General features: G+C 42.9%; 1 protein-coding gene and 1 long non-coding RNA gene across 5 annotated transcripts; both read left to right on the top strand.

Moving 5' to 3' along the window:
- The first annotated feature begins 4,119 nt into the window (after positions 1-4,119).
- cdh15 (cadherin 15, type 1, M-cadherin (myotubule)) lies at positions 4,120-21,681 on the top strand. Of its 4 annotated transcripts, none has more exons than XM_088938817.1 (14): positions 4,120-4,280; positions 12,447-12,614; positions 12,715-12,870; positions 14,332-14,476; positions 14,864-15,045; positions 15,542-15,670; positions 16,399-16,584; positions 17,231-17,475; positions 17,754-17,896; positions 18,243-18,473; positions 19,039-19,278; positions 19,652-19,788; positions 20,398-20,574; positions 20,964-21,681. In XM_088938817.1, exons 1-14 carry the CDS (start codon positions 4,227-4,229, stop codon positions 21,162-21,164), a joined length of 2,394 nt encoding a protein of 797 aa, XP_088794943.1. In that variant the 5' UTR covers positions 4,120-4,226; the 3' UTR covers positions 21,165-21,681. The 4 variants fall into 4 exon arrangements, with proteins under 4 accessions (XP_088794943.1, XP_088794942.1, XP_088794944.1 ...); XM_088938816.1 differs by having other exon boundaries at positions 20,946-21,681; XM_088938818.1 differs by lacking the exon at positions 18,243-18,473 and having other exon boundaries at positions 20,946-21,681.
- Positions 21,682-24,404: 2,723 nt separating this feature from the next.
- Positions 24,405-25,976, top strand: LOC148817149 (uncharacterized). Its single transcript, XR_016094620.1, has 2 exons — positions 24,405-24,521; positions 24,612-25,976. It is a non-coding gene; the product is annotated as an uncharacterized LOC148817149 (long non-coding RNA).

The raw sequence follows: 25,976 nt of genomic DNA, 5'->3' as shown, positions 1-25,976 counted from the left end.
TTAGTTCAATTAAGAATTCAATTAGGCAAAGAGCTCGGCGGGACCAGGAGCCAGCAGGAATAAAGAGTTTCAGAACCACGGTTGGGAAACCCTGTTCCAGTCGAGGAAAGTGAAATGACGATGCTCCAGGACAATCACCAGGCTCTAATAGTTTTCTTATTATTTTGGTTATGGAAACAATAGATGTTCCCCACAGTCTTCCAGAAAACGCAAGACAGAAGTACTGTAATACCCATTGACAGAAAAATTGCTACTGAAGTGCTCCATAAATATAGTTACAAAATTACACCTTAGCAATTATAGACAAACAATCATTGGAACCAAATATGAGGATCATCTGTGTGGTAACAATATTCTAGGTAATAGTAAACATGGATTTTGAAAAGATAAGTCTTGTTTAATTTACCTTTCAGTTTTTTAACAATAAACAGAAGTATTGGATACAAACAGATTATGTATGTTATATTTTGATTTTCACAAGGCTTTGAATAGAGTTTCTCATAATAATTCTAAAATTATTATTATTTCTAAAACTGTAGGTGATAGTTGATCGAGTTAATGTGTGTACTTGCAATACGAACTTGTAAATTGATAGAAAATGAGTCCAGAAAAGGAGTGAAAGCTCAAATTGGGGAGATACACCCTGTAAATACTGGTGTACCACAGGAATCAGTATTGGGACAAGTGTTCTTCATAATTTGTATCAGTGATCCAGATTCTAGTTTAGTTAGTAAATTAATAAAATTTCCAAGCTGCAGCTGCAATTCAAAAGGACACAGGACAAACACATGGCAGATGATTGTTAATATGGACAAGGGCAGAGTATTGCATGCAGGTAAAGGGTGTAATTATAAATATAAGATGGAGAACATGTAAAGATTCATTACATGCTGAAAGGCAAAGAAAAAATATTATAAAAGACTACGTTTTGGCTGTGGAGCCTTCTTCAGGTGTGAGGGTTATTCAGAATAAGTGTGCGCAATTGTGCTTACCACACTACAAAACATATTTTTGCTCTGGAATCAATCTGTCCCAAGTTTAAAGCTTTGATACTTTGAAAGGCTGAAGGAGATGCTTTGGTCTGGAACAGAGAAGACTATGAGGGAGGACGACTGAAATATTTAAAGTCCCCAAAGAAGTCCCCCAATGGATTTTAGGTTCGACAGTGAAATACAAACCAATCGAAGAGAGAGGAAAATCTGGTGCAGACAACGTAGGCATAAGAACAAAAACACAGATAATGCCAATTAATAAATGAATTCAAATACTGAAAATAAAATAAAAATGTGAACTACAATGACTGAAGAGGCATGCATGGAAGTTTTTAGAGAAAGCAATTTATTTGGATACCATTACTTCACACAGAACAATGCATCACGTGTGGAGTAACCAGTTCTGCAGTAGAAATAAATGATCTAAATAACTGAATCTAAATACATTTACAGTAGATACAATAAATATTGTTTGTATTTCCATTTCCATGTCCTGTCAGTGGGATAGGATGTATCTTATTTAAACGCATTTTGATCTCGGCCTGTAGTCTGTCAGCAACAGCCAGCTCGAATTGATCTCGCTGCTGAAGCTGTGCACAGATATCTTATCCATCTTATCCTTAATCCTAAATCTAAAGTGATGGTATCGCCTGACCATTACCAGCTAGGCCATATCCGAAATGTATAAATCCAAGAAACAACAAAAGGACAAGATCCCAGTTCACACAGCAGGCAATCTGTTCGGTCCTTTTCAAGTGGCAATTAAAGAGTGCCCGATTTCCTGTGTTTGCCCTGTTTCCCTGTTGTTTTAATTATTGAAAGAGGGCTCAGGTAATGAGAACCGGCCCAGAGCCCTGCTGATTTTCATATTGGCGCCACAGGAAGATATGACACATGCAGAAAGAAGGACAGAGGAGAACAGAAGCCAAACCAGCCGACTGCTCCTTAACTCCCAGCACTCCTCTTACCTGAGCAGACTCAAATGTCAATTTTTTACTATTAATATTTTGAACACTGGGCTGTTTGCAACCTCAGACACAGTCAAATTAAAGACGGTGTTAAAAGCCCTGGTTAAAGCTAGCATTTGATTTGAAATTGATGGCAGATGGTTTGTAATAAAGAACATTAAGCTTCGTTATTTAAAGGTCCTGGAACATCCCTACATAAATTCATTTTAGGTACAAGCTGGTATCACTGAATAAAAAAACACAGTGCTTTTGTAAATCCCTTAAATTATGGTGCAGGTTTCAGCTTAAAGCTGTGGTGTTTCTTGTAGCCTGGAGCTCAGGGCCATAGGTCAGACATTAAAAATTAAATTTTATTTTCACATTATTTTAGGAGTGTAGATATACTCAATAATGCAACAACACTGAAGTAATAAGTAATCAATATTAATACAGATGTTACTGCTCTGAAATGTTCTGCAATGTTAATCACCAGCACACTGATGCCCTTAAAAGGTCCAGTTTTGCTGTGACCTTTTAAGCTGTCTTGCAACCACCATATAAATGAACATGGAGACAAAAATCAATCAGACAACATGCAGTTACAGTATAATTCAGTATCCCAGTATTTAACTATATACTGTATATTAATAATTGTCATGCATGTATTTGTCTCAGGTATTCTTTAGTAAACTGATTCTAAGTGTCCCAGGTCATGATCATCATTCTTCTCATTAGACCAGAGACTTGTTTTCAGCAGACTCACTGCCCACAGATTCCCAGATGAATGCATTTCTGCCAGTCTTTGCAACAAAGGTCATAACATAGACCCTTCAAGCAGTGCGTGGATTAGACACAGTTAATGTTAGTGAGAGGACAAATGCATAATGGGGTTTTAAACCATTCGTTTCTGCTTTGGACGATAGTGGGCGGCAAAACACTTCCACTCTGCCAGTGCTGAAAAAGAATTGCCCCCCCCATCTAGCCCCACAGCCCTGGCCTGCTGCCTGCTTGGCTTTACTCAGGAATGTCCGAGCTGGGGTTGCGGGGGAGGTTTAACAGCCTGGGCAGCTGCTGCCTCTGAGAATCCAGCTCATCAGCAGGGCAGACAGGTGATGACCATTCATTCCTCTGCCTCTGTCAAGGGACTGGTTCAGAATTCCACACCACACTCACCGCACAGTGATCACTTACACCCCAGGAAATGGAAGAGTTGAATTTCTCACAGACCCGAACACAGACAACACAATCCGACTCTTTTATATTTAATGTTTGGCGAATTCTGTTCTCCTCAACTACCCATTACACAACATAAAGACATAATAGCTGGCCAAGTTTTAGAATACAGGTATACTTGCCACAAAATTCAACTAATGTACAATGGGCTGCCATATCTGTTCATTCCTTCTTATTTGGCATGAGGTGAGTATACACTATGGATCATATATTCTCCTCCTTCCCTCCCTTTCAGATATCAGGCTTCATAAGTAACCTCCATGTGTCACCGAACCTACTGTATTTCTTACCCTCGACAGAAATTGTTGACGTACAGTAGCAGGTTAATTCCTTAGACATTCAAGTTCGAATCCGGAAGTGAAAGAGAATGACGGGCCAAAGATTGACTGGCACAGCATATTAGCTCCCTTCACACCTTCTAAGAGCAAATAAATAATGATAAAGGACTTAAATTCAGAGTTAGACATTTTTAAATATGGCTTAAACAATAACAAATGTTTATACAAAGCAGAAAGACCACAAGGGTTTGTATTGGAGAGGTAGCTCAGCTAAATACACTCAACACAATTGGTTTTCCTCCTCTTGGCCCGGTTTTTGAAGCCAGGAGAGAATTCGGCGTAGTTTCGCCGACGTGAAGCTCAGCCTGGAAAGTGTTAAATACCGCCAGCCCCCTACTGCCCGGCGGGCACTGCTGCTATCTGACCTTCAGCGGGTTGGCTGGCTCTTTGCTGGGACCAGCTGCTCTGCATCCGTCCCCCTCTCTGTCTCTCCCTGCTCCTTCCCGAAAGCATCGGCACCCCCCCCTCTCCGCCCCCACCGTACCCTGTATATGTGTCAGGGGGCTAATATTTCAGCCCTCCCATGCACTCACTGCACATGTGCTGTCAGTCACTCGCCACATTGCCTTTTTTTTTCTTTTTTTAGAGCCCAGTCGGGGACTCGTATACAAGACCTTTCATTCCACCCTGCTTTTGTTAGAAAGTTTGTGTGCCCCTTGGACAGTTTGGCTTGGAGAAATCGGATGGTTTAAGAACATCTCAGGGACACACAGGAGATGTCGTCCAAGGTGTTGGCGGGGCTCTGTATACTAGTGGCTGTTGTCTGCCAGGTAAGGACATCTTGAGGTTTCTTTCTTGTGGACTTTATGCTTTGCAGTCTCTTTCTATCTTGACTCCACTGAGTGCGCTGAGTTTTGCCGCAGTAAAGAAATCTAGATTGGAGTGTCCGTCTGTTCTTATGTCCAGTTAGGGAGCAGTGTGAAAAAGCCCTAACGATACAAGAAAGGAGAGTAGGTCTAGCTGGTTCGTGTCATCGTTAAGTTCAGACTCACAAGACAGGGTGTCTTGCAACAGGGATTGCTGTCATAATGAAATAGAAGCCTGAGCACAAAATAATCAGCATGGTTACTGTTTGTCTGAGTGACACATTGTGACTAAAGTAGAGTACAGTGTTACTTTCTTCCCATTACAGTTCCATTCCATTACCGTGATCTTCCTTAATGTGAGCTAAATTAAAATGAGTGACTATACAGTGTAGGCAGGAGTTGCTTTTTTACATTAGTGGGAGCCTAGAATTATTTTCTAGCCTAGTTTATTTAATTTTACTGGCAAAGTATGTCCATATTTATAATAGTTGCAGTTTTCCAACAAGTTATATTACTTGGATTTCATTTAAGAACAAACAATTCTGGTGATATAGACAGTGCAGCAGTTAATAAGCAAAGGGTTAGCAGGAGCAACTCTGCAGGCAGACGGAGAGCACATTTCCCTTTGTAAGTGTGTTTCTCATGTTATATATCCTTGTAAGCCCTCAGTTGCTGTGACGTCTGTAGTTGTTCTGTGGTGTGGAAGTCAGGTTGCAACTCTTGAACAGATACAAACACAATGAATGCAGATGAAAATCACTGCAACTTTTCTAAATTCACACTGAAATACTGTAGGAAATGCTAAAAATCAATAAAACGTAACCCACATAGGTACAGATCGTAACAATAGAGTCAAAATAATCATGCATAAAAAAAGATTTTGATAAAAGATTTTGAGAATGCACATGCCCTGACATACTGTATCACTAGAAAAATGCTAAATAAAATCTTTCAAAATATCAGTACTGTTTAGATCAGTATATACCTATAAAATCACAGAAATGTTATAGGGTTTCGTATGTATAGGGATTCTTCCCAGGGTCAACTTATTCTTAAAACTTAAAAAAATCCAAAATGTATAGTTTTAAAAACTAACTTTGAAAACTGCATGGTATAACCTAGAAGACTTCTGAATGGTTGCTAACAAAATCAGTCAATAATAGACCTTTTACTGTAAAGTACAGTTGAACAGAAGAAAAGGCAAGGACATTTTTTGCATTCAATGATATATTTCATTAGCATTTTCAAATCATACAGAAAAAAAGAAGAAGATGATTTTCATTGCGGTATGATGTTACCAATCAAACAGTTTGTCACAAAACCTGTATGCAAAAGTGCTTTGATTACATTTTATTTTGCAAATGAAGCTGTTTTTTGTACCACGTGAACTAAAAATATCTAAATTGAGGAGTGTGTGGAACAGAAAAGCTTAATCAGCTTGTTAGTGCTAGCATGGCCCTTCGAAGAGAGTGCAGCCCAGTAACAGTAAGACATTATCACTTATATGTCTCAATAAGATCATTCTCACACTCAATCTGTGAAAACCAAGAGTGCTCCAAAAGGCTGAGCGTCTGCTCCATATTCAAGCACTAGAAGAAATCTTCCAATTTCTGTCTGCAGACAACAGTCTGAAACTAATGAGCCCTCAACACCCTCAGTAGTCTCTTAGAAAAATCTAAAGAAACAAGAGCATGAAATGGAAATGTGTGCTCAAGTTGAGGAGAACCCTTGAAACGCTCTGGTATGCAGCAGCTGTGCCCAGTTGATGTACAGTAAATGAATTTGGTGTTTGGTCGGCACATTAATCCATCGTGGTGATTGAGTGGCTGCACACTCCCCAGGCAGTGAAATCTAGAGTAAATCCAGCTCTGAAACACTTGGCTGTTGCTACTGAAGACAAAACAGCTTCTTCTAGTTGCAGAACGTCTCACTGTCCTGGGTTTTCTGCTGCGTGTCCCTTTTTTCTGTTATTGTCCTAGTGGGTTACTGGGAAACCCATTACACGGCACATTAAAGTGCCTGGTTCCAAGCACTGTCATGGAATGGAACAGATTGTGCATTCTCTTAGTTGACTTCTATCCTATTTGTCTTGTGTTCTTTATTAGAACAGTGGTGGACATGGGCTACAATACAGCAGGTCCCTCAGATCATCTCAAATCCTCATAAGGTGAAGCCAACATAGTTTGTACTGTAGCTAATTGATGCAAAGACCCCATACAGCAAGATCTTAAAGAGAAGCCGTGGTGTCAGCTTTGACAACATGTTCTCATCTCCCACAACCCCTTGTTTAACGAAGTGCCTCCTGTTCCCATTCTTCGTTTTCACTTACGTCTTCTGGTTTGTGCTTCACTGAGGTCTAGTAGCAACATTAGCCAATTTGAACTATTAAATCTGTGCAAACCAATAGATAAGGATATGATTTTCAAGTGTAATGAAAATCTGAAGACCCCTTTGTCCTTTAAATGTAGTGATTTACAGTGTGATAAACATTCTCAGCGATTGTGTTGTTTTATTTAATTTAAATTTGGCAGTTAACAATGGAGGTGGCATCTGATGTTCCCAGTGTCTGCTGCCCTTCAAAAGCCCTTTTGATAACTTATTAATAAATACAGCATTTAAAGCAGAGACTTGTTCAGAGTATGTATAAAAGCTCAATAAGCAAGTAATGAGCTAAAAACAGAATATTAGAACACCAAGGAGAGGTTAATTCTGCATTGAAAAAAAAATGTTTCAGCTGTTGAGCTGTCTTTAGGTGTGAGAAAACGACTGTGCCTCTGAGATGTCCTGAAAGACAAAACCAGACCAATGGAAACATTTATAGTAATAAGCTCCTAACCTATTGCATCCAAACCTATTGTTATAAGAGCATTAAAAAGGGAAATTCAGAAATGAAAATATATGGCGAAATGTTTCAAATGAACTGCTGTAAGAGACATGTGTCTTTACTCTGTAGTCCACATCAGCATTACAGGAGACCCAGGAGTTGCTTTCCTGAGAACACTAGCTATGGCTCTAGTTCTGTAGGGGAACTGCTAACCTAAGCTCTTTCAAAGAGAAAGGCATTCTGGATGAAAGAACTCACTAGCTGTCCCCTTGAGATGTTGGCAAACATGCATATACTGTATGTATTGCGTCTGTTCTCTTGACTGAAACTGCTGAAAAAACGGAGCATGCTATCAGACATCAAGCCAGAACCTAATCACACCAAGGTCTTCATTAACTGTGTTCTCATCTACAGAAGAACTAGGTCACCTGCCTGCTTCACCCCTCAGAGTGACGAAAAACTTTCATTGGGAAGCCTTTACTTGTTTAAAATAGAGGAGGGGCCTATGTCTGTATTTGTAGCACATAACCCACAGTTTGATTTTAAAAATTGTAAATCTAATACTTGTAATGAATATCTTTTCCAAAACTAGCAAGAACATGCTTATTCTTCACAAATATAGAATCCTGAATTCTCATTGAGAATTACTATCTCAATATCTACAAGGTAAAAGCTGGTTGTGAAAGGATATTGTTCTGAAAGGTTCTGTGGGTCATTCTAATTACACAGCAGTTAATTAAGGTAATGAAATAACAGTCAGCAAATTCTGTAATCACAAATGAAAATCATTCTACTGAACATAACAATAACACAACATAAATGTAAAAAGCTCACACTTGTTATTTAAGAAAAAGATTAATTTTATTGAATCACAATACCAGGAAAGTAATTCTGCTTCTTCTAATTTTTCAGATTTGGGTGAGACAGCTGTTTTTTTCCTGATGCGTTCTAAAGCCTCATACTTACTTATGACATTTTATAGCTGCAGTAGTTCAGCTTTTTTAAATAAAAAAAACATGCTAAAAGTTTCCATTATTAAAAGAATGTCCCATGGTAACTCTTTGAAAGCGCAGTCCTGTTTATTTGAGCTTTACAGAAAGGAACATCTGAGAATCTCACAAATGCCCCCATCCTCACCCACCCTCTGTTTACCCACCTACAGCTCAAACCAACTGACCTAGCCATCTGTGCTGCTCAACTGGAATGTACCACCTTATATAAAGGGGAGGAACGGGGGTGTACTGGCATGTACTGGAACATTATGGATTGTCAATCTTCCCAATAATCCTTTCCGTTCACCCCAGGCCAGGAATTTTAAATGGCTATTAAGACATTAAATTATACCGTTTACAGATTTTGCGAAGCCATAACGTGACATCTGTATGCACAATACATACGAGACAAAACAAGTTTGCAGATCAGACTTGATTACACAGCAAGTTTCACAATGAGCTTAATTGCCCACACCTGAGAACAATTATCTCCATCCTGGAGGACACAGTCCTTATGAAGCTTGTGATTAAATGTTAAATGACATAAGCTGCAAAAAATAAGATCTGTGGCCCATTAACCCAGGGTATCTGTGTGTGTGATGGTACAGCTGATTTCCTGGCACTGGATCCAAGTAAAAGTTAATTGGCAGCCCTTAATCCAAGCTTATCTAGCTATAAATTGCATTAAAATAGTTTTTCACAATAAGTGAAACAATGCACATTTTTAAATTTAATATTTACACTGGTGTGGAATGCTTTTGTTGGGAATGAAACAAACACAGATACTAAAATATGGAATATGCCTTGTATGATATGTTAATACCCAAAATGTCCTTTTACAGGAAAACGTCTGGTCTTGTGTTTCTGTCTGAAGTTAATGTATTCCCTCCAAACTAAATTATCGTGGTATGAAGAACTATTGCAGAAAGCTCATGATTGTGTTGTCACAACCCACCAGTTAAAGTGCAGAATCTAGTAGCAAGCATTCGCCTTTGTCTACTCATCAGGGAAATTACAGATTTTAGCCAGACTAAACAACAAGGAAATATGACAGCTTCTCTGATGTTACTAGTTATGAAATCTCTTGCAATGCTCTGGTTTCTCTTATATTCTTAAAGCAGACCGTCACAGCACCTGGATCAAGACTGTATTTTTCCTGGGAGAGCTATAATGTCTTTGAAATTCTAAATACCAATAATCCTATAGCATTTCTACTTTGCTTCATACAATGTCCATGGGTCTGTTGATCTGGAAGTCTTCCAATAATATTTCTGATCTCCTACTTATTATTAAAACAAAATCAGGGAGCTGTTTAACAAGGACCCAATCCCATTCTTTCCCTGCTGTTTTGGGGAACAGGTAAAGAATAGGGCTGGATTTGTTTTAATGTGTTCTTGATTCTGCTAACTTCTAAGTCCTAAAAAGCTGTAAGTATTAGTATTATACTTAAATGACTGAGAATCTCTAAACTGGGCTCATCACTACAGATAAAGGAAAAGAGTCTGTAAATAAAAAAACAGAAGCTTCAATTCTATAGAATATTATGTCTGACTTTTTACTACCACTTTTTGAAACAGTAAATTCATATAAGTAATACTGTTAGCTGAACTGGGCAAGAAAATCAAAATCTAGTGGAATATATAACCTAAATTTCAAATTCTGCAAAGTGTATTAACACAGGCACACATGCCCCAAAGAAGAAACAAATGCTATCGCAGCCTGCAATGTAATACACACTGTTACTGTTGTATTGGGAGAAGAATTGATCTTTTAGAGTTAATGCCCTAAATAAAAAGTGAAGGTGGCTGAGAGTTTGTGATGAAGCACAGCTTTTATTTTTTCAGTTCTGAATTACAGCCTATTTTTGCAACACAGAATTTAGTGCTCCCTTCTGCAATTACACTGGGCTGTCTGTCCCTGTCTGCTGTGGCAAGTGTTCAAAGACAGCCATCAGGCTGGGACAAGGAGGGAGGGCTGTCTCATAGTCGCTAAAAACAGTTCATTTCAGTGACAGAAGAGGCAGGTGTGCAGCAAATCATGTAACTCGACAGAGTGTGCAATTCTCATTTGAGCTAATTGATAAAAGGAAACCCAGAGGTAACAGTTTGAGTGAGGCAGTGTCAGTGTCAGAGGGGAGAGACACGACTATCTGTGTGGTCCATCAACCCTCTGGGTCAGTTTCTCTGCAGTTACCTCTCTCTTCATCCCACAGCTACTTGTAAATTTCAATTAGACCTTCAATTCGTCCATCCACTGTCAGATAGCTGCTTGTTCCTGGGCAGGATGACAGCAAGCCGGAGGCAATCTGGAAAGGATACTCTTCACTCTTCACCGAGTGAAGAGCAGGCCTACATCCTCGACAGGATGCCAGGCCAGAGCTGGGCACCTACACATTCACACACTGAACATTTCCAGATACCAATTAGCTTAGACAGCATGTCTTTGGAAGGCAAGAGGAACCTAGAGCACCTAGAGAACACCCACACAAATACCAAACCTTGTAGAATACAGTGTTTGACAGCTCATTTCACTGTGACATTGTGCCTCTTCTCCACCAAATAAGGGTCTGGCACAACTGCTTGAACCAGAGATTACAGGTTAACATGATCAGTTCAGGACTGCAACTGTGGTAATAAAATAATTTCTGGAAAATCTGAACAGGGGTGTGGAGGAATATCACATTCTTTATGCCAGGTTAGATGAACTAATATATTCAATTTTATTGAAGAATGTGAATCTTGGTTGCCTCTTATCTGTGTACACCCGGTAAATCGGTCAATTTTTACTCAAGACACTGTAGTTGTGAATGGCATTTCTGGAGTGTGATGATCTAGGATTAGTCCTTATACTCAGTCTCTACATGCCAGCCATTGCTGGCATTCCTTTGCAGGCGATCAGAGGAATGCCAGCATAGTCAGTTGTGCCAAGCTTTCAGTGACCAAAGGGACAATTACTAATGAAGATGCCGGTCACACTCGTGCCTCATCCTCACTGCAGCTCTTCAAACATACATTTCCTTCCAGCTTGTAAGAGAAACTGCAAGCTTTGCCATACTTTGACAAGCATCTTTTCCTTGATATGTTCCTGGAGATTATGGATGACTTTTAAAATTTTCAGATACTGTGTAAGGATCCAGAGGGATTTCAAGGGTTTTTTTGTACAACTTACATCCCTTTTTCTCTTGCAACAGACACTGTGAAAATTGAACAACCACACTATAATTAAAACTCTTATGACCAAGGAAGGTCAATACTACGTCAAAAGTGTTTCAGTTACCGTATGTTTATGTTATTTCCAGTTAATTTATCTGTTAATTAAAGTCCATTAACAATGCTAAGTAGCAGTGTAAGATATTTCTCTTTTGCTATAGGAAGGATATAATGTAAATTGCATATTTTTGAGATGCTATTGAAAAAAGAAAAACTGATTATGATTTAATCAGAATGTTATGCATTCAGGGTTGCAGTGCACAAGACACAACACCAAACAGATTTTTTTTCAAAAATCAAGGGAGCACAAGTCTCTTTGGGTGTTACTGACATGAGGCCCTTATCTCACCCTTAACTTGCCTGGGCCTCAGCGCTTTGGAAACAAACTGGGTGTACAGGCTTGCATGTCTTTGTCCAAGAGCGAGCTCCTGGTGCGACAGCTGTCTGGGGTGGATGCGACTGATTCCATGTGTGTGAAACCCAATGCCCATCTCCCCTCCCCTTCACCCCTGCACCCACGCCAAGCTGGTGGATTCCTCATTAGGGACGGGGCAACAGATCAGCATTCCACTAGAAAATGTGGCGGAGCTCCTGTTTGGCAGCCCACAGCATGGTGTGATGTGTTGTTCTTTTCTTACAGGCCCATCTCCCCCAATGTTGCGCACTTTTATCTCGCTAAGTAACAATAGACTGGGCAAAAACAACTACAGAAACTAAAAAGGCTTAGCTGTGTTTAGTGGTCCTTAATGGCACTGATTATTTACCCCCAGAGGTATCCTATCTGGTTGTCAAGAGCCACATTTATTATAGGTTTCCTAGTTTTACAGATCCGACAGTCATATACGTCTCCATTAATTCATCCATATCTTGGTCCAAGTCATCCAAAGTTCTTCCGCTACAAATTCTGGAAAGCCTGATAGCCCAATAGCCCCGACAAGACAAGGGTTGGACACCCCTGGTTCAAGCTATAGGTACAAATAAGACTTCCTGCCAGGAATGCCTTTTTGAGTAAGATCCACCAGATGGCAGTACATTTAAGCCATGTATTGTAAAGGAGTTGAATTTCTGAAGCTGTTCTAAGAATCTGTAACATGCTGTGCGACAGGTCTGGAGCACACCTCACAGGAAACAGGAAGATCCGAGCATTGCCGTCCTGCGGCCATGGCAACAGAGTGCAGAGACAGGCAGCCTCAAGAGGGTGAAGAGAGCCTGGGTCATTCCTCCCATCAACACCCCAGAGAATAATAAGCAAATCCCGAAGCAACTTGTGCAGGTAGCCAGCTGCCGTTGGGCCTCGGGCCCATGTCGTCTTTGTCTTCGTAGCATCAAGGCAGTGAAAGCCCTTAACAGAATACTCTTGCTGTCATCCTCAGATTAAATCAGATAAACGGGAGCCGGGGAAGGTGATCTATAAACTAGAGGGACCAGGAGTGGACCAGGATCCAAGGGGGTACTTTGAGATTAATGAGAAAACTGGACTTGTCACCCTGAAGACAATGCTCGACAGAGAATCCTACAGCAAGTTTAAGGTAACTTCATGCTCTGTTTTGCCCCTTAACAGTTTGCTTGCACTGCAATTTGCTTATTCCCCCCACACATGTGATGTAATGTCACTTCTCGCACAGCCACCTTCTTAAGTTAAGAGTGTCAGGGTGCTAGACCACACTTAGCAGAAACAGCTCTCTGTCAATTTCACCCCTCATGTGGCAAAATACATTATCAGTGCATCTCTGAGTGAATGTTCCGGCTGCATGTGTAGCATCTGTTCACTGCAAGGTCACTATGCATGTTGTACCATTACAACATTTGATTGAATAATTATTTGAAATTATTATTATTTTTTTAATATTATAGGAATAAATATCCTACAGCTGTGCTTTTGTACTCATTACTTATATTCTGCCCTTGAAATGCAGTGTTTTTCATTGACAGGGTCCTCACTAAAGCCAAAAACAGCCCATGGAATATCAACCTCACACGGGTTTCTTTGTTGCATTCCACCCTAACACACTTTTTATTCAAAAAAGCTCTTAATTTTACAGGATCACACCTCTGTTAGAACCTCTTTTCCTGAGCCACGAATCATCTTATACTACCAGCTAATCTGCACAGTCTTCTTGTCCACACAGCCGCCATCCAGTCCCACTCTCTTTTTTGGAACAGAAGCCGCTGTATTACTGGCAAGCACATATCCAACAACACAAATATACACAACACCCCTGGCCAGAGGCGAGATCACCCAGAGGACAGCAGGCACGTCCAGCACTCTCATTTACCGCACTGCAGAAAGTGACCTGCCATTGACATTGACAGAAGAAGAAGGCTGACCAGCTGTTTCCGGGAACATCAGAGCAATGAGGATCAAAGATCTCTACATGCAGAGATTTTATGTTCCACACTTTATGTCTTCTGGCCACAATCAGCTAACCATTCTGTCTGCATTCTTTGACAGGGTTTCAAAGACTCCCACTCCTGAAAGAAATCAGGAACCAAAATTATCCCCATGCTCAGTTCACGCCTTCGCTCAACTCTCAGTGATGCACTAAGATCATTCTAAATGTCTAAATGTCAGGTTTCTGCCTTCCACAGTTCCCCTGGAATCTGTCTCCCAGATTTCTTTATCTTGGGACAGACTTTCTCACCTCCCTCTTTTCATTCCCACATTGTTTTTCTTTTGTTCTCCTTTTCTTCATACTCCTGCTCTCTCCTTCTTTCCCCTGTACTCCCAACAATGGCTCCAGAGCCTCTGCGTTGGGTTTTTCATGTTTCTTTTACTTTTGAGCCTTACCCTTGCTTGCTCCATTGCAGCCCAGACAGTGACACAGCTCCTCACCCTAATCTCTTCAATTCATAATATTCCTTATAATACCTGACTTGACACTCTACAGTATGTCCACTTGGCTATAGGCATCTGCTTAATAAACTAAAAATAATACTAACAGTTAATGCCTGAGGAAAAGAAATAAGTGCAAGGGTAACTTGTTTCCCAGCTCAAAGCGTACGCCCTGGATCTGAGTGGTGAACGGCTGGAGGACCCCACCGAGCTGGAGATCATAGTGTTGGATCAGAACGACAACAGGCCTGTCTTCACACAGCCGGAGTACATTGGAACGGTCCTGGAATTCTCCACACCAGGTTAGGAATGTAGAAGAACCTCCACAGCTCTTCTAAACCATCTGGGGAACTACAAGACTAAAACTACTATTTCTCTTAGACTCCTTAGTCAAACCAGTTAACATTGAAGTAAATGTACATGTGGGTGTAGTTTCCAGCCACTGAATATTCTCAGCCGAAGGGAAGGGAGTTATTTCCATTCGTGGTTATGTTCCTTAAGTGGTCAAAGGCAGCACACATTGTCAAAACAATTTGGTACAGAAACACTACAGCAAAGGAAAGGTGTAAAAAATGAAAAACACGGTGCAGGTGCTTTAATGTAATAATATGTTAGCATCACTTGGGCTGCAAATGTCATTACTATTGGCTTGACTGCGTGACAAATTAGCACTTGGCTCGGCTCAACAGGCACGTCTGTCATGCAAGTGACAGCGACGGACGCGGATGACCACGAAACTGACAACGCCATTCTGAGCTACTCCATCATCCGCCAAGACAGCATCCCGCCATTCCGCGTCAACAAGACTATGTTCGGAATCGACAACAGTACCGGAGTCATTTTCACTCGGGACGTGGGGCTAGATAGTGAGGTGAGAGAACAGACCCCTCTATCGCTGTCACTCTGACAACTGCAACGATAAAGACCCTCAAAAGATTTTCCATATTAGGAGGAAAAAGCAATCAACTGTCCTGTGCTATATTTCGACTACTGTGAATTACTGTACCTGAGCAAAAAGGTTTGTAGTTTTGCATAAGAATCCACAAGTATATTTTGTCAGGAAATACTAGATTTTACTGAAAGTCAGCTTGAGATGTAGAAAACCAAAGCATTAGAGCGGTTAAAATTGAGCAAACCCTCAAGTCTAACATACTAACTTTTTAAAGGTAAACTTATTGGAATCCTGTAATTCTCAAACTCCCATCTGAGTTTCATCAACTACAAGAAAAGCCATCTCTACCAGACACGCATCAACACCAGATATTATCGTCTTTTCCATCAGGACTCATTTTCAAGCTGCTGATGGGACTCGAACCATCATGGTCAACAGATATCCCCCTATATGCTCTCGTGTGACTGTGTTTCAGATCGTGGAGGGATTCAACTTAACCCTGCAGGTGGCTGACATGTCTGGAATGGGCCTAACTGCATACTCTATGGCCATCATATACATCAAGGACATCAACGACAATGCTCCCATATTCACCCCAGACTCAGTAAGAGCTCAGAGAGCCTTTTACTTTTTGTTTTCTGGTGCAAACCTCAAGCCTCCAAGTGCTACAGTTCAGTCAAGGGGGTATCTCTGGGTCTAGTCATTCTGAAAGATGTTTTAAGACCTGGGACTGTTCATAGTGCATATTTGTGTGTTTCCAGGGTATGAATTCTTTTATTATCAGATGTAAAAGAAAACTTCAGTGCTGAAGCTGGCCAAAAGAGGGTAACCCCTCTAGCATCAATTACTTTCTTCAGAACTGCCTTGCCACCAGCTTTGAAAATACTCTGAGGCAACCTAACAAGGGATGACATCGAAGATGCTCACACAGCATCCAATACAAATAAGTAAACATACTGCAGAAAATTGAAATGCGGGTGATTCAGATGACCACAAGCGTTTTTAATTAGAACTGCTAATTACTGTGCAGCAATAACTCTTTTTCAGTGTTCAGGAAATCGTGCGTGTACTCTCATTCCTATCACAAATGAGCAAAACATTAACAAAGCAATGCTTCCATAGTAATAACTGCACTAATAACTGCAACCTTTGGGCAGCTTATACTGATTAAACATATTCACATTTGTAAATGTGCTACATTGTAAATCTTACCTTTGTTTCGTGAGATTGTTTTGGGGTGGGGGTTACATCGTAGATTCCACAAACCTCCATGTATGGTCACTCTTTTTTTTTTCTCTAAAAAACGCTAATTTACATTCATCCAAATTCCAGTACTACTTTGAGGCAGCGGAGAACGAGGCCAATTTTCTCGTCAGCACAATCAATGCGACAGACATCGACGAAGAGAACACCCCGAACTGGAGAATTAAGTACAACATTATAGCTGGAGATCCAGACGGGCACTTTGACGTCCGCACAGACAGTGCCACTAATCAAGGCATGTTGTTCGTGGTGAAGGTAAGCTACTGCAAAAGCCGATAAACAAACATGAAATGGAAAGAACACGCGATCAAGACATTAGCCCAGTTTTCCATTCTAATAGGTAAAGAGCAGCCTAGATAAGATTTCAGGCCTTGCGCTGCGCATATGCAAAGGTTAACCAGTGAGCAACCATGAAGTGGCTTTATACCCCAAAGTGCTAATACGACATAAGTTTGATGCGTTACAATACCCACCTCAGACACAATGCAGCCTAATTGCAGAATTGCCGGCACGGACGTCAGACCGAGTGATATCGCGCCATCTGCTGGCAAGATTTGTCAATGCATGTTGTCAGGGCAATAATTTGAACTAATCCTCTTTACTGAGTAAACGTCATTTTCTTCCAATAAAATACATTAAGAGAATGGTGTAGAGTATGAAATATAAAGCATTATAAAATATAAGAAGGTAAACAGAAAGATAAATAAAACATACAAGCTATATAAACAGCTATATAAAATTAAGCATTGTAATTAAAGAATCCATGTATAATTGACTCATTGCTTGCTCCATAGCAGAAATAAAGAGGATTGTGTATTATTCATTTTAGAGGAACAGTGAGCTTGAAGCTACTTTAGGGTGTGTAGGATCCGTGAAATGAGCATTCTTTACTGTGCTGCAGCCCCTGGACTATGAGACAGTGAGAGAATACCAGCTGACTGTAACCGCGGAGAACGAGGCCCCCCTCAGTTCCAAGGCACCCCAGATTCCCCTGAGCAGTGCCACTGTAACCATCATCGTACTCAACCAGAACGAGGCGCCGGGCTTCCGAAGCAACCCCATCAAACTCTCTGTGGCAGAGGGGACACCCCAGGGCACAGTGCTAGCTCATGACATTGCGTCTGATCCTGACCGGCAACAGCTGAGGTGAGCCTGGCACTGAGAGGCAGCTGCTGTCTGGGCATGCCATGAGGTCAGCACAGTAACAGCCTTTTGTTGAGAGCCTGGGCTCAATAATTTTTTTTTAAAAAGCAAAGCCATTCAGATATCAGGTAACTGTAAAAATTGCAGCTTGACTCTAAAGCTGTCAGCAAACAGAAATATATGATTCCACACACATGGAGCACAGCTGTGCTGACCCACAGGAAGGCTGGTGGAGACCAGGCCTCACCTCAGTCTCACTCATGTGGCCTGTCTCTGATCAGGTATGACATCGAGTACGACCCCGGCGAATGGCTTTCTGTGAACAGCGAGACCGGAGAGATTAGAGCCAACAAGATGATCGACAAGAAATCTCCCTTCCTTGAAGACAATGTCTACAGGGCCGAAATCAGAGTGTCAGACACAGGTACAAAACACGGTCTTGCTATTTTCAATAATAAAAGTAAACCACTGTAGCCGAAAGAGACAGAAAAGCATTCTTAGATACATCTGAACCTGAATATGTAGTATCACAGTCCTCACCTGAATCACTCCATTCACGCAGCTTAAATTAGTTGATTAGGGTGGAGTAGCTGTTGCTGTGTTAGACAGAAAAAGTCCATAGTCAAGCTAAGTAATTTTCTAGGATCAGCTTTCCAGAATAACTTGCATTAATAAAATATATGTATTTTGTCTTATGTAATGAATTTTAGAATAGACACACATTTTAAAAAGGTTTCTTTGATTGTAGTTTTACTGCATGTTTTTGCCAGGGGAAGACAGGAGCACAGCCACAGCCACTGTGGAAATCACAGTAATGGAGACAAATGACTACCCCCCAGTAATTTTCCCTCTAAGTGGCTCAGTGTGCAGCGACCCAGAAAAAGGTTCTGGCTTGATTCTGAGTGCTGTGGATATGGACCAATCTCCTCATGGACCCCCTTTCTATTTCAATCTGTTCATTAACACTGTCACTGTCAACTGGACTCTGGTCACACTCAACGGTAAGAGCTTGGGACGGGAATAAAAACAATATTCCGTTACAGCAAAGGAGACATAAACTGAAATTCAGAATCACTACAGTAAACTTAACAGCATATTCATTTTTATTACTCATTTATTTGGCTGATACCCATGTATGTACTGTCTTTGGGTATTTTAGTGGAGCACGTCAGATAAAGCACCTTGCTCAGGGGTACAGCAGTATTGTCTCACTGTGGATTTAAACCCACAACCTTCCAGTTACAAAGTCAGATCCATAACTACAGCTGTCCTACTAGGACTGTAGTTATTGTAGTTAAAAATCTTACAGCTAGTACTGTAGTAAGTAATCCTGCTGTAAGATTGGATGGACGTTTGGATTAACATTGTTTTGTTCATCACAAGTGATAGATAAACCTTCAGCTTAAATGACTAGGCCGTGAGATTCAACTTGCCCCCAGCAGTATTTGTTCTTACACCTGCACAATACAAATCCCAACTCCTCCTTGATTAATAAAATGAGTGTCTTACTGTGAGTGTCCCAGTAATGTCTGATGTTCTGCATTTTGTGATCCCCCTTGCCCTCAGGCACCCATGTGGCGCTTCGGCTGGTGCGAGAGATTGAGGCAGGCCAGTACCCCATCTCTGTGAGAGTGTCCGACTCCGGCCAGCCCACACTCTCTACGCTGCACACCGTCAACGTGTCCGTGTGCCAGTGCGACGAGGCTGGAGACTGCAGGGCTCTGCTAGGTGCCCTCTTCGCTGGCCGCACGGGCCTGAGCCTGGCAGCCGTGCTGATCATCCTGGGCAGCGTTGCCCTCTTGCTCCGTATGTGCCACTCTCCCTGAGATCTCAGCACCCGACACCTCACACAGACAGCTTGCATCTCACATGGAAGGCGGGAGATCCCTTGATCGCGTCATTGAATTCCCAGCAGGACTGCAGAAAGAGGAGATGAGATCGACTCTATCCTTTTATTTTCCTTCCTGTGCTAATTTGAACCTCATTTTCATGCCACGCACAGGCCAGAACCAGATCGCGGTCACTGAAGGCCCAAATCATCTAAATGCAGTTTGTTGTAACTTCAGAAACCATCCATTGTACTTTCATTTTCCCTTCGGAGTTTTACACAAGCACGTCAGAGCAGTAGAAGTGGTGAACACAAGGGTGCTAAAGCACGCGGCCTGCTCTCTGCCCGCAGTGTCCTTGCTGATCGTGGCCGCCGTGGGACAGTGCCGGCGGCAGCCCTTGAAACAGGGGCTGCTGGGGGGGTCAGACGATGACATCCGCGACAACGTCCTGAATTACGATGAGCAGGGGGGTGGAGAGGAGGACGAGGTGAGTTCACAGCACATCGGCACCTTCCCTGCCAGGCCTGTACAACAAAGGATCAGCACAGCCCTCGTGTTCACCGTATACAACTTCTGTATGTCTGTCTTCCATATGGGCCGTCTCTCCAGGAAAGGAAGCTGCTTAAATTTGATTTGTTGAACAAACGTGCTAAGATGGTGCATACCTAGTTACTGTATGTACTGCCATCTCAGTGGCAAGGGATGCACATGGCGTTTGTCTGGAAGACAAAAAGGCACAACAGCCTACAAAAGCATTTCAGATTTAGTTGATTGATGGATTTCCGGCTACAAACATATGCACTTTAAATACAGAAGCAATCGGTTCAGATCTCTGCCACAGTTTATTTAATATTCTTGTACATCTTCTTTTTTGTAATCCTTAACCTCATTTGATACATTTTCAGCACCCTGTTTCTTTTTTTTAATGGTTTGTAATTTGCCAAATCGCTCTTTGATGCACCTTTTACGCCTTTGCGTTGTGTTGAATGTGAGTTGACCTGGATAAAGGTGTCAGTTAAATAATCAACCGGTCACACCCGACATAGCTAAATCATTCATAAAAGTTCCCCGTTGCTCTACCCATCTCTTTTCCCAGAATGCCTACAATATAGACCAGCTGAGAAACCCAGATGAGGTAGTCCCACCTCCAGCCTCCGCCCTGCCCAGACCCAAGCAACCACTCAGGAAAGACGCTCCTTACAACTACCCTTCCCCCTCGTATCCACGGAAACCCCCGACAAACCCTACCGACATCGAAGATTTCATCAACGATGTAAGAGGCTGATGGTCTTTACTTTCTCGTTCTCTTCTTTAAAACTGGAGATTCTAATTTTTTGTAGAAAATAAGTTTTGTATATATACTATAAAGTTCAAGTAGAGAGCTGCATCAGCAGGCATAGGCTGCAAAGGAACACGTAAAGGTTCATTCCATGCTGAAAAGAGAAGAAAAGAAACACAATGTTTCAGCTGTGGAGCCTACTTCGGGTGTGTGTGTATATATTATATATACAATATACATTATATATATATACACCTTTTTAGAAATATTGTCCATAAACACACAATCGAGAAAAGTTAGATCATTTTACTCAGTATCTGGTGAATTACATTGAGAGATTTAATTTTGTTATAATGTTCACTTAGACCTCAAACCCTTTCCAGGGCCTGGATGCTGCCGACAATGACCCCAATGTGCCCCCCTACGACACGGCCCTCATCTACGACTACGAGGGCGAAGGCTCGCTGGCTGGGAGCCTGAGCTCTATTGCCTCGGGCAGCTCAGACGGGGAACAGGACTATGACTACCTCAACGACTGGGGGCCACGCTTCAAGAAACTGGCCAATCTGTACGACCAGCACTGATGGCCACACCACTGACTCCGCCTCTCCTCCTGAAAGCATCATCCACATTTCTTACTGAAAACAATGAAACCGTTGTTTCCTTCCAGATCTTCCAACTACTAATGGGACTAGCATTGCAATGCAGACACACACGGGTATTTGATCAAAAATATTTTCTTAGGAGTTCAGAAGTGCCAAGCTGCTGTGAAAAAAGTGTCCACCTGTGATTCGCATACAACACTTTGGTTATGAAGTCTCGCAGCCCACTTAACAACTAAGACACGGCTGAGAGAAACAGACAGGGCTGTGTCTCTGTGTGTTCTTCTCTCTTTCTGGAGATGGCTGCAAGAGGGCTGAAGACAGGAATCCCCTTCCAGTACAGGAGATGGCAGGACACATGAGGGGCAGGTGTCTCTTCTCTTTCTGGACAGGCTGTGAGGGGGTTAAAGATGGGACACCTCTGCTAGTACAGGTGGCATCAGGACAGGTGAGGGGCAGGTGTCTCTTCTCTTTCTGGACAGGCTGTGAGGGGGTTAAAGATGGGACACCTCTGCTAGTACAGGTGGCATCAGGACAGGTGGGGGGCAGGTGTCTCTTCTCTTTCTGGACAGGCTGTGAGGGGGTTAAAGATGGGACACCTCTGCTAGTACAGGTGGCATCAGGACAGGTGAGGGGCAGGTGTCTCTTCTCTTTCTGGACAGGCTGTGAGGGGGTTAAAGATGGGACACCTCTGCTAGTACAGGTGGCATCAGGACAGGTGGGGGGCAGGTGTCTCTTCTCTTTCTGGACAGGCTGTGAGGGGGTTAAAGATGGGACACCTCTGCTAGTACAGGTGGCATCAGGACAGGTAGGGGGCAGGTGTCTCTTCTCTTTCTGGACAGGCTGTGAGGGGGTTAAAGATGGGACACCTCTGCTAGTACAGGTGGCATCAGGACAGGTGGGGGGCAGGTGTCTCTTCTCTTTCTGGACAGGCTGTGAGGGGGTTAAAGATGGGACACCTCTGCTAGTACAGGTGGCATCAGGACAGGTGGGGGGCAGGTGTCTCTTCTCTTTCTGGACAGGCTGTGAGGGGGTTAAAGATGGGACACCTCTGCTAGTACAGGTGGCATCAGGACAGGTGGGGGGCAGGTGTCTCTTCTCTTTCTGGACAGGCTGTGAGGGGGTTAAAGATGGGACACCTCTGCTAGTACAGGTGGCATCAGGACAGGTGAGGGGCAGGTGTCTCTTCTCTTTCTGGACAGGCTGTGAGGGGGTTAAAGATGGGACACCTCTGCTAGTACAGGTGGCATCAGGACAGGTGGGGGGCAGGTGTCTCTTCTCTTTCTGGACAGGCTGTGAGGGGGTTAAAGATGGGACACCTCTGCTAGTACAGGTGGCATCAGGACAGGTGGGGGGCAGGTGTCTCTTCTCTTTCTGGACAGGCTGTGAGGGGGTTAAAGATGGGACACCTCTGCTAGTACAGGTGGCATCAGGACAGGTGAGGGGCAGGTGTCTCTTCTCTTTCTGGACAGGCTGTGAGGGGGTTAAAGATGGGACACCTCTGCTAGTACAGGTGGCATCAGGACAGGTGGGGGGCAGGTGTCTCTTCTCTTTCTGGACAGGCTGTGAGGGGGTTAAAGATGGGACACCTCTGCTAGTACAGGTGGCATCAGGACAGGTGAGGGGCAGGTGTCTCTTCTCTTTCTGGACAGGCTGTGAGGGGGTTAAAGATGGGACACCTCTGCTAGTACAGGTGGCATCAGGACAGGTGGGGGGCAGGTGTCTCTTCTCTTTCTGGACAGGCTGTGAGGGGGTTAAAGATGGGACACCTCTGCTAGTACAGGTGGCATCAGGACAGGTGGGGGGCAGGTGTCTCTTCTCTTTCTGGACAGGCTGTGAGGGGGTTAAAGATGGGACACCTCTGCTAGTACAGGTGGCATCAGGACAGGTGGGGGGCAGGTGTCTCTTCTCTTTCTGGACAGGCTGTGAGGGGGTTAAAGATGGGACACCTCTGCTAGTACAGGTGGCATCAGGACAGGTGAGGGGCAGGTGTCTCTTCTCTTTCTGGACAGGCTGTGAGGGGGTTAAAGATGGGACACCTCTGCTAGTACAGGTGGCATCAGGACAGGTGGGGGGCAGGTGTCTCTTCTCTTTCTGGACAGGCTGTGAGGGGGTTAAAGATGGGACACCTCTGCTAGTACAGGTGGCATCAGGACAGGTGAGGGGCAGGTGTCTCTTCTCTTTCTGGACAGGCTGTGAGGGGGTTAAAGATGGGACACCTCTGCTAGTACAGGTGGCATCAGGACAGGTGGGGGGCAGGTGTCTCTTCTCTTTCTGGACAGGCTGTGAGGGGGTTAAAGATGGGACACCTCTGCTAGTACAGGTGGCATCAGGACAGGTAGGGGGCAGGTGTCTCTTCTCTTTCTGGACAGGCTGTGAGGGGGTTAAAGATGGGACACCTCTGCTAGTACAGGTGGCATCAGGACAGGTGGGGGGCAGGTGTCTCTTCTCTTTCTGGACAGGCTGTGAGGGGGTTAAAGATGGGACACCTCTGCTAGTACAGGTGGCATCAGGACAGGTGGGGGGCAGGTGTCTCTTCTCTTTCTGGACAGGCTGTGAGGGGGTTAAAGATGGGACACCTCTGCTAGTACAGGTGGCATCAGGACAGGTGGGGGGCAGGTGTCTCTTCTCTTTCTGGACAGGCTGTGAGGGGGTTAAAGATGGGACACCTCTGCTAGTACAGGTGGCATCAGGACAGGTGGGGGGCAGGTGTCTCTTCTCTTTCTGGACAGGCTGTGAGGGGGTTAAAGATGGGACACCTCTGCTAGTACAGGTGGCATCAGGACAGGTAGGGGGCAGGTGTCTCTTCTCTTTCTGGACAGGCTGTGAGGGGGTTAAAGATGGGACACCTCTGCTAGTACAGGTGGCATCAGGACAGGTGGGGGGCAGGTGTCTCTTCTCTTTCTGGACAGGCTGTGAGGGGGTTAAAGATGGGACACCTCTGCTAGTACAGGTGGCATCAGGACAGGTGGGGGGCAGGTGTCTCTTCTCTTTCTGGACAGGCTGTGAGGGGGTTAAAGATGGGACACCTCTGCTAGTACAGGTGGCATCAGGACAGGTGGGGGGCAGGTGTCTCTTCTCTTTCTGGACAGGCTGTGAGGGGGTTAAAGATGGGACACCTCTGCTAGTACAGGTGGCATCAGGACAGGTGGGGGGCAGGTGTCTCTTCTCTTTCTGGACAGGCTGTGAGGGGGTTAAAGATGGGACACCTCTGCTAGTACAGGTGTTTACAGGACAGGTGAGGGGCAGGTGTCTCTTCTCTTTCTGGACAGGCTGTGAGGGGGTTAAAGATGGGACACCTCTGCTAGTACAGGTGGCATCAGGACAGGTGGGGGGCAGGTGTCTCTTCTCTTTCTGGACAGGCTGTGAGGGGGTTAAAGATGGGACACCTCTGCTAGTACAGGTGTTTACAGGACAGGTGAGGGGCAGGTGTCTCTACGTTTCTCTTTCTAGACAGGCTGTGAGGGGGATGAAGATGGGACGCCTCTGCTAGTACAGGTGGCATCAGGACAGGGGAGGGATATGTGTCTCTATGCAGACTGCAAGGCAGGTAGATGACTGGCAGAAGGTATGACAGGTGAATTTCTTGAAGACAGGTATTTTTCTGAAGGTATGCAAAGAACAGTTTCTTAATGCTAGAAAATAAGAGGGCTATTAAGGTCAATCCAAGGTAAATGGACCTTCTCTTTTAATATTTGTCATTCTTAACTGCAAGTATACTTTTTATAAAGATTGTTTTAGGACAAAACAAAATTATTGCTGAGTTGGATGGTAAAAGGCAAAGGAAAAGGCAATTGCTGGACTACCGGTTTGCTGATTTTACTAGAAGGAGATTGAACAATAGTGGACTACAAGATCCTGTTCATTTCATCACTAAAGATTGAAATATATTTGGGAGCAGCAGCTATCTTTAGAAAAGGATAAGTAGTTTTGGTTTTAAATGAATGTGAGTGTAATGATTTAGTAATATAAGCCCCCGTGGGAGGTAAGGGCTAAGGTAAGGCAGAGAGATAATATTGTATTATTGTAATATTGTTCTTTTGTAATTTTCAGTCCACGTAACATGTCGAAAAATGCTTTGAAAGCCAAATATTAGACTGTAAATCTTAATTCAATGATGCTGGGATTTAAATAAGAAAAAATGCCTCTTTATACTTATGTTATGACGCATTAAGTAAGATAAATATACAGTAACTTACTAATAATGAAACAGAGGAGAAACATTTGAGAGAATCTCCTCTGAGTTTGCATTGAGGATATCAATACAATATCTTATCTGAAGCCATATCCTACTGTGAAAAGCTCAAGCATTGCTTCTATTTTTGCAGCATTATCCTATTCTTCTTAAAAGTCATTTTTGTATCAGATAAAACCTTTGGGATTGTATTGAATTGTTTTCATATTTTTAAAAAATAAAGACTGAAATTGTGTCATACTGGCAAATGTAAACTGTTAATCTCGTCAGCAATAAGCACAACTTTCCTTTTACAGCCTAGACAGGAAAAGTGTTTCTGCATTATTTTTTTATGGTTGCAGTTCAGGCTGTCCTTCATTTGGAATAGCAGTCCTTTACCAGTGGTGTTTGAAGAACTGAATACTGTAATAGCAGCAAGACTTATGCAATTCAGAATTGAGTTTTATTATTTGATTTTGTTTCAAGTTTTTTTTTTACAGCATATATGACTGTGTAAGGAATTGTCACGATACAAAAAGGTAATGCAAAACAACCTGTAATAGTTATCATTTCTGATCTTTTATTTTGTTTCATGCAATTAAAACTTTTTTTTCCGAGAA

Source organism: Atractosteus spatula, chromosome 21 (assembly GCF_055471065.1).
Source record: "Atractosteus spatula isolate fAtrSpa1 chromosome 21, fAtrSpa1.hap1, whole genome shotgun sequence".
Classification (NCBI taxonomy): Eukaryota; Metazoa; Chordata; class Actinopteri; order Semionotiformes; family Lepisosteidae; genus Atractosteus; species Atractosteus spatula.
This window is presented reverse-complemented; position numbering and strand designations above follow the sequence as displayed.

Bases quoted from the DNA above. Each gene is read 5' to 3' on its own strand.
- cdh15 (XM_088938816.1), top strand. From the start codon at position 4,227: ATGTCGTCCAAGGTGTTGGCGGGGCTCTGTATACTAGTGGCTGTTGTC. The intron at 17,476-17,753 runs GTGAGCCTGGCA...GTCTCTGATCAG, and splicing joins CCTGACCGGCAACAGCTGAG to GTATGACATCGAGTACGACC. The intron at 19,789-20,397 runs GTGAGTTCACAG...CTCTTTTCCCAG, and splicing joins GGGGTGGAGAGGAGGACGAG to AATGCCTACAATATAGACCA.